General features: G+C 52.4%; 1 protein-coding gene across 1 annotated transcript in view; it reads right to left on the minus strand.

Moving 5' to 3' along the window:
- Positions 1 to 1,055: 1,055 nt before the first annotated feature.
- The window catches only part of FAIM2 (Fas apoptotic inhibitory molecule 2), a 33,902-nt gene continuing 25,832 nt past the window's right edge, over positions 1,056 to 9,125 (minus strand). Inside the window, exon 12 of the mRNA XM_010857785.1 lies at positions 1,056 to 4,687. Within this exon, the coding sequence (XP_010856087.1) occupies positions 4,538 to 4,687 (150 nt within the window). The 3' untranslated portion in view covers positions 1,056 to 4,537. The remainder of the gene's footprint in view (positions 4,688 to 9,125) is intronic.

Raw genomic sequence — 9,125 nt, forward strand, 5'->3', positions numbered from 1 at the left:
CCTGCCCGTGTTGCTTTAAGGCACACTTATTTGGAACTCTAAGCTAAATGGTCTGGAGCTGTTGGGTATGTTTTCTCTCCTGCAGCACCAGTGGAGATTTCTCCTCCTACCTCCTGCCAGCTGTGGAAGTGCTTTGTATGCAGTAGGTGCTTAATAAAAGTTATTCTTCCTTCAGAGTCCTCCAAGTATTGCCCTGTTCCTTTCCCTGCTCCAGTTGAATCGATACCAAAACCTTGTCAGAGGTGAGATAAGGTCTCCCTTTGCTCCAGTGTGACGTGTCCCTCCCATATGCCACCCGTAGCCCCAAGTTCCACAAAGGAGTTTGGTAATGTCATCATCACCCCACGTGTCCTGTAAAACCACCCCCAATCACTCACTTGTGTGTAAACTGGACAAGTCACTACAACCTCTGCTCTTCAGTTCCTTGTTAGGTACAATAGAAGGGTTGGAAGTGTTTCATTCATTCCTTCCTCCATTTATTTGAAAGCTATTTATTGACACCATTTGCCGTAAGACCTGTGAATTCAAGGGTGAACAAGACCTGGTTCACGCCTTCATGCATCTCAGATTTTATAGGAGGAGACAGAAGGAGTGGTTAAAATACACCTAGAGTGGTACAGGGCAGAGGGGCTCCGAGGAAGGAGCAGCCAGGGCACCTGGAGGGAGGAGGGAGAAAGGTTTCACAGGAGAGGTGACTCTTACTACATGGGCTTCTAGGGAAACAGATTTGGGGTCAAAATAAGGAAGATTCTTCTAACAGAATTGTGCACAAAAGAACAGGCTTTCATGGAAGGCCCCCTGTCGGGAGGAGCCTCTCACAGAGCTGTGACAGGTGCGAGGATCAAAGAGCCTCCACCGAGGGTCTATTATGTATCGACACAGGAGCCAATGTGGACCGTGGAGATTTCACTCTCACTTAGCTACGCTGGGGGCATCAGCTCTGGTGTGAATCCCTCCCACTGAAGCTGAGTTAAACCTTACACGCACATACACACACACACACTCCCCAAGCCAGAGCCATCTAAGGCGACAAGCAAAAGGTAAGAAAGGAGACGTTTCTGTATCATTATTACTTTTATTCTTATTTCCTGTCAGACACAGACCAAGAGGGTGAGGCCAGGGAAGGAAACAGCGCGGACCCCGGGAAACTTGAAGGAGCTGAGGCCTGAAAGACTTGTCTGGGAGTGTTCTCTGCCCTCAGACATTCGAGAGAGAGCTCTGGGGCTGGGGGGCACAGGGGCGGTTTCCAGCAGACAGGTAAACAGTGTCTGAGACGCGACAGTGATTGGACTAAAGGGGACAGCAGGAGGGTGGTCTGGGGTGATCTGAGAAGAGCCCGGCATGAAGGCCAAAGGCCAGCTCCTGCCTGCAAACCCCAGGCTCGGTCTGCTTCTCCTCCTCACAATCAGGCCCTGCTTTTCCTCAGGCAGCCACAGGGGGGCAGCAAAGTGCTTGTGTGCAATCCCAGGTGGGTCAGGCAGGGAGAGGTGGAGCCTTTTGTTTGGAATAAGAGTCTGGGTCATCCTGACTCCCCTGGGAGGTAAAGCTGAGGATGGGAGAGCCATGATTCCTGGGGCTTCCCCAGGTGATACAGGAGCCACACCTGAGCATGGGGATTGGTGCTGGAGGCCAGGGACTTGTGTATACCTCCCTAGCCTCCCCTCATCTACAATCCCCGAGAGAGGCTCCTTTGATTTGTCTTCCCCTTAGTGAGAGATCTCCCACCCACATCACAGATGGTCAGGTTCCTGGTTGCCTCCAGCTTTATCAAATCAACCTGTCGCTTCCCAGGCCCAGCCCCACCCTTGCCAAAAATGTGAGGGGCCAACAGTTTCCCCTTCTCTTCTGCAGCTTGTGGCACCTGCCCAGCTTCAGTTTCTCTGTTTCTCGTAATCCTGCATTCCTGTTCCCCGCCCTTCCTCCCTCCAAGATCCATTCAGGTGTCCCCAGGCTCCTCGTGCTTCAGTGTAGGTGGAACGGAGGGGCCTCAGCCCTGGCTCTGCTGCCAGCCCAGCAGGTCACCCTCTCAGGACCCAGAACAGGGGCCTCTGCAGCATACTCTGCTTTGAGGGGCCCTGACTGGCCCCCTCAACATCGTTTAAGGCTGAGTGGAGTGCTTGCCTCCCCCTCCCCATGCTTTCGGAGCTTAGCCTCAGAAGAGCTTCTCAATCCCCAGTGTCTTCATGAACTGTCCTATGAAGAGGAGGGCTTGGATCGGTGGATTCTGAGAAGTATGACCAAGGCCCAAGCTGAAAATTACAGGGCAAGGGGTGGAGGAGATAACCCCTCTAGAACTCAAACTAGAAATCAGAAGAGGAATCAAGGGACCTCAGAGGAGAGGTGATTTAAAAAAAGTCTGTGCAAATATGTGTTCTGGTGCCTCCCTTTGTGGCACTCTGGCCACGGTCTTCCATTTTGCTCATAGAAAAACTGAATCATAGTTAGCAAGAATCATTTGCTTAATACCACGAGCCCCTTGGCAATGAGGCACCAGAATCCTTCTTCCCAGCTTGTGTCTAGAAGTTGGAAACTACAGAGTGCAAATCTGGTGGTGGTAGCGGGGGAGGGGGGAGATGGAAGGCCAGGGAGGGGTTACTCAGGACCACAAACTCCCCCGAGCTGTCAGGGCCTGACCACTCGGTCTCATTCCAGCCGCCATCCGGTCTGTTAGCTGTAGGATCTTGGATCAAGCCTCTCCATCACCTCAGCTCTCCTCTGTGCCATGGGCATGTGCAGAGTACTTCCTTTGCAGGATCGCTGTAACGGGTTAATTTAGACAGCACACAGGGAGCAACCCACCCGTGCTCTCAGTTATCTCCGTTTCACATACCAACACTACCACCATCCATTCTTGATTCCCTCTCTCCTCACATCCAAGATGGAACAAAGCTTCACATGCTTCTGCAATATTTCTTACAAGTTGGAGATAGGAAGGATGGAGAGGGAGGCGTTGGGAATATGTAGATAACATACCTAGTTACCCTCCCCAGGGGCAAAGAGAGCCACTGGCATGTGGGAGGAGAGGCAACCCTGGAGGGAGCAGTCAAGGAAGGGTCCAGGTATCCACTCTGAACCTCCATGACTCCACCCAGTAACTTTCCACTGGCTGAGTTAGCCACTAGCCAAGGCAGCTTGCACACTTCCCCTAGGTGTGGCCTCCTGGTCCACTCTCCAGCAGACCTGCAGGGGGCTGGTGGCTGACGCACACAGTCTGCCTGAGATCTCAGCTGCCTGGAGGCTGATAAGGAGACCCGATCCCATCACATGAGACCAGCCAGAGGGACTTGCCCTGGTTGTTAACATCAGCTGGACGGTTTCCAAATTGGAGAGATGAGGAGATAGGAGTGAAATGGCCTGGACCTCTGAACTGAGTGGTCAGAGAAGCTAGGAGTAGAGACACGGGCACTGCCAGTGGAGGCCTCAGGAGGCCTGGCTGGGGATAAGCCAGCAACTGGCAGTGGATGAGGGAGGTTTTGGAAGTAAGATGGGCAGAAAGGCCTTGGGGAAGGGCTGGAGGCAGGGCCCAATTTCCTCCTGGGTCAGGGGGTCGGGGTGGGTGCTGCTGGCTCAGCAGTCAGAATAAGTCTCCTTTTCCCAGAACACCCAGTCTTCCAGCGCTCAAGCCCTTAGTCAGCCTCAGGCCTGTGAGAGCAGGCTGGGGATTTAAGAGAAGACAGTGAGAAGACGTCGGTCTCAGTCCTGCCACATCTCCCAGGAGGACGCAAGTCTGGGAGAGTCAGCAATGCTGCAGAGCCCAGTTGCTTGGCTGCTTGCTCCTTTGGAATCTCAGGACAGGTCTCCACTCAGGAGCAGGGCCCCCCTATACCCACCTCCTGCCCTGGTAGTGCTGTGTTGTGACCCAGAAGGGTAGACCAAGGCAAGCACAGATGGTACTGGCTTCCTGCCCCTCTCTTCTGCCCCAGGGCTCAAGTGCCTAAAAGAAGCCCCTGGTCCCAGAGCTGAGGGAGGCTGGGCAGCCTGGGACAGCCATACTGTTTACCCAGTACCCTTGCCTCTCCGCAGAGCACACACATCTTGTCTCCCAGTTGTCCTCACCACCACTTCCTTACAGAACATCAAAACCTAAACTGGAAGGAGGGCGAGGAGGCAGGGGTTGGGCACAGGACAGTGTGCCCCAGGGTCCCACACTGTGGGTGGCCCTAGGAGGAATCACAGTCAGGTTGCAGGCTTCAGCTGGGCTTCCTGGGGCCTCTTTCCCACATCTGAAATCCTGCTGGGTTTCTCCCACGCATCCCTTGGGTCCTCAAACCCAGAGGGGCCTCCAGCCTCGATGGTCCCAGTCTGGGAGAGGTAGCTGGGGGAAGGGCGGCACAGGGGACAGTAGGACCGGGTTCCGCAGGGCCCCTGGTGGCATGGGTACAAGCTGCAGAGGGTGGGGTTGAGGACAGTGAGTGGGTCGGCCGAAGGCTGGGCTGGCAGCTAGCTTTATATCTCGGCTTGCAGGAGCACAGGGAGGGTCAGAGGACCAGCAAGGGGCATTCTCTGAAGGAAGGAAGGAAGGGGTGGGAAGGGCTCCTTATTCCCGGTTGGTGCCAAAAAGCTGCAGGAAGAAGGTGAAGATATAGATGATGTCTAGGTAAATGTTGAGGGCTCCAAAAATATACTCTTCGGGGCTCAGCGAGTGGCGTCGGCTACCCATCAGCAACTGGGTGTCAAAAGCCAGGAACTGAGGGAAAGAGGAAGAGAGAGACAGAGGTCAGAAAGTCTGATCGCTGTGACTCTGACCACTGACCCACCCAGGCCCACCCCCGATACTGTTATTACCTGCAGCCTGGCTGCCCAGTGATCCTCCTGAGAACTTTCCCAACACCTTCCATCCCTAATTCGACACCTATTTACTGAGCACCTACTATGTGCCAGGCACCGATGTGACAAAGAACAAGACAGACCAGATCCCCGACCTCACAGAGCCCAGAGTCTAGTGGGTAAGTAATTGTTAGTATGATGAGTAACCAAAGAGAAACCCAAAATGCCACCAGGGGCTGATGACAGGAACCTGACCTATGAGTGTGTCAGGTGTCAAGGAAGGCTTCCTGGAGGAGGGGACCTTCAAGCTGAAGCAGAGTCTTCTTGCCATTCCCCTCAGGGCCCTACTCTTAGAGGACAAATAAATCCTCTGTATAATAGTGAGCGGGGAACAAGCACTTGTTCTGTGCTTTACAGACATTCCCTACTTCATCCTAATAACATCAGTATCCAGTAAAGATTCTCCCTTTCCTAGAGGAAACCAAGGCCCAGAGATGTTCAGTACATAACCAAGGTTACACAGCTGGGAAGTGGCAAAGCCAGGATCCGAACCCAAGCAGGCTGACTCCAGAGCCCGCTCCTTGAACTGTTCTGCCCTGTGGTTTACAGGCAGTACCCAGGGTTACTGTGTCTTCTGCCAGGAATCAGGCTCCCCCGAGAGCCCCAGCAACCTGCTCAGAACTGCAGAGACCACGAGGAACACCATGCCATGCCTGCTTTCAGGGTCTCACCACTTAGTGGTGGGCACTTACGGATGATTACCGTATAACCTCGGAAATGCCATTATTAGGGCTGATTGGGCAGGAGGAAGGTGGCCCAGGAGAAGTGACTCTTTACCTGGGGCTTGCAGGATGAGTAGGGGTTTGCTAGATGAAGTGGGCCTGGGGAAGCCCTGGAGGTGAGGGTGGTGGTGTGAAGAATGAGGAATTCACCGTGGGGAGAAGTGGGGCAAAAGGACAGACGGAGAGAGGCCGGAGCCCAGGGGCCAGAGGCTCCAACAGGGAGCAGCTCCAGCCTGTGGGACATCAAAGCATGTCACCCTTGAGGCTGGGGAGGTGGGGGTGATTGCAAGTATGGGCTTGAAAGTCAGACCGGCTTGAATTCCAGTCTCAGTTTCGCCACTCACTCACTCTGGGACTCTGGGCTAGGCTATTCAGTCGCTCTGAGCCGTTGAGTCCAACTCGGCAGAAGGGAGATGAGTGTGCTCACCTCCCGAGGTGGTTGTGAGAGTGAGATAATGCTTGCGAGGTGCCTGGCCAGGTGCCCAACACCTGGTAAGCACTTAATGAATGGTGGCTATTAGTGTGGATTTACAGTTATTGTCTGCAGGAGAGGTGCCCTCTTGAGGACATGTGTACGCTGTGCTGAGACACAGGTGTCTCCTGCCACTCATCAAGGAGGCAGAACTGTCGCCAGGGGAAGCTGGGTGGCCTTCGCAGCAGGCAAACAGAACCACAGCCAGGGCTGAGGGGGCTGTGTTCAAGGCACAAGAACAGGACTGGAGTCGGAACACCTAGGTTTGGTCTTTAATACCTCGGAGCCATCCCCCACCTGACCTCAGTGTTCTCATCTGCAAAATGGGACGGTAATGATGACCACACCATGGTGTGGTTTTGAGGGTTGATGTCTGACAGTGTATGTGGCATCAACTTCTTATTCTTTAGTGTCATTCCACTCCATTCTACTCTGTTTCTTCTCTTTTCGATTCGGATTCCCAGGTAAAGCTTTCTTGTGTAGGGAGAACAAGCAAGGAGAGGGGCTGACTCAAATGCTCCAGGCTGCTCAGTGGTCACGACTGCCAGCACAAGTTAATAAACTGCTGATCTGGCTTACCAATCATTGCTTGCTTGGTTGATTTCCCAGAGCCTGGTCACCCCTGGGTGAGCTAATGAAATCAAATCTCTCAACCTAGAAGGCTTGAACCTGACCCTGTTGGAGGGGTGATGGGGGGCTGCTCTCCAAGGAGCCACCTAGAACAGCCAGCTGGCTTTTCTCTTGGAGAAAAGTATTAGTCACTCAGTCGTGTCCTACTCTTTGTGACCCCATAGACTGTAGGCCACCAGTCTCCTCTATCCCATGAAGTAGGTTACCACTCCCTGCTCTGGGGATCTTCCTGACCCAGGGATCAAATCTGGGTCTCCTGCATTGTGGGCAGATTCTTTACTGTCTGAGCCACCAGGCAAGCCCGTCTCTTAGAGAAAAGAGGGATGAAATGGATCCTGTCCCTGCCTTTGGCACATGGCCATGGATGCTGATCTCCATGGGCTATGTGGGAGAGTTTGCTCCAAATTTCCACTCCACAGCCCAGTACCACCCACCACTGCAACTTCATGCCTATTGAGCCAGCTGAAGGGTTTCCATTCATTTATTCCCAACAATATTTAAAGTGAGCATCTACTATGCTACAAGGAATTGCCTTCAGCGCACTGACTGTCTAATGAGAGCAAAAAACATGATCAGAGATTACGCTATGAGCATGGACGCACATAGGGAAAAGTAACTTGATAATCTCCCTGGGTGATGAGCACTGTTAACTAACGTTTTGGCTGAGAGCAGGTATCTTGGTTATAGTTAGCACCTTAGCTGGCAGCCAAGATCTCAGTTGAGAGCTAACAACTCAGTTGCCCGCTAACACCTAAAATGACAGCAGGTGCTTGAGTTGCGAGCCAGCTGGATATGAGACCCTTCAGGAGGGACATGGCGGTCAGGGGTAGGAGCAGGATGGGGGTGCTATTAACTTACATCTGAGCAGTCTTCACACACTAGTGCTTTATCTCACTTGCCCAGTTCACCCTAGGAGGTAGATAGTATCATCACTATTTTACACAGGAGGAAGGGAGGCTCAGAGCAGGTGAGTGACTTGCTGATGGCCACTTATCCAGCTGGAACCAGATTACCTGTCTCCTACATCCCGAAAGAGACGGTGGGGGTGGGGTGGGCTTGCAGGGAGGGAGGAGGCACGTGCAGATGGCACAGAAGACAAAGGCAGACTTCCCTGGCTCACCCTACTGGTCAGGGCTGGACCTGGCCAGGCCCCCTGGGCCACGCAGTCGGCCTGATCCTGGGGCGCCCAGGCTTATGTCTGCCGCCCTCCCGGAGGTGAACTGGAGAGGCTCTGAGGGAGCCATGCCATGGAAAGGGCAGCTCAGAGCCACCAATGAACAGGCACTGGATACAAAAAGCTGGGGTTATAATGGGTTGAATCAGCATAAAAAATAATACGCGGACCGTGTCCATCCCACAGAAATGCCAGCAGCACACCCAAAGCTGTTCAAGGCAGCGTTGCTGCTAACAAAGAAACCCTGGAAACAACCCCAAACTCGATCAATTGTGCTGAGGCAGAAATATCTCTGATAACATCTATTATGAGAAATGAACAACGGACAGAAAAATCCATATCACATTAGCCCCTTTACCTAACAAAAAACCTATGACATAGAAGCTACCTAGCATATATCTATAAAATGCATATAGAAAGGTCTGGAAAGAGAGACAATTAACCACAGCAATTACCACTGGGAAGGCAGGGAAGGATATGGCATGACGACATTTGCTTTATGTTTATTATTTAAGGTTAAAAAATGAAATATATGAATAAACGTATTCAATTCCTGGGTTTGAAAAACCCCCTGGAGAAGGGCATGGCAACCCACTTAGTATTCTTGCCTGCAGAATCCCAGGGCCAGAGGAGCCTGGTGGGTTACGGTCCATGGGGTTGCAAAGAGTTGAACATGATTTAGTGACTAAGCATGCACGCACATACTATATATTAGAACATTTTAAAAGAAGGGTTAAAGTAACACAAAAGAAGAGTTCATGAACCCTTTCATTTAATTCTCACCACAAGCCCCTGGGGCAGATATTGCATAATCATCTCTACCATGGAACTGAGGAGACTGAGGCCCTGAGAATGTAAGTGCCTCACCCACTTCACACAGCTGAGAGGACAGTCAATTCCATTCTCTTTCCACCGTGTGACATCACTTTGGGGCATGGGGTGTGTGTGTGTGTGTGTGTGTGTGTGTGTGTGTGTGTGTGTATGTGTATGTGTGTTTGTGTATAAGGATGGAAGAGGTGGGGAGAAAAGTGTACCCAAAGTTCATGGCTAAGAGCCCAGCGGGCTACCTGAGGAGTGCAGGGAGTGCTGGGCCCACCTGCTCCTCACTTTCTGGGCTAAAGGGTGAGACTGGGCTCTGAGGATTCCAGAGAAAAGAGACTAACTGCCAGCTTTAAGCCCTTATGCCCTCGGCTGGGATGTAGGACAGGGAGAGGGCACCTGAGTGGAGACCTGCTTCAGTCCCATAGAAGATACTTCTCCTGTCTTCAGTGGCTTTGGTGTTTAAAAGTTTAACAACACA

This window comes from Bison bison, unplaced genomic scaffold (assembly GCF_000754665.1).
Source record: "Bison bison bison isolate TAMUID 2011002044 unplaced genomic scaffold, Bison_UMD1.0 scf7180017864383, whole genome shotgun sequence".
NCBI lineage: Eukaryota > Metazoa > Chordata > Mammalia > Artiodactyla > Bovidae > Bison > Bison bison.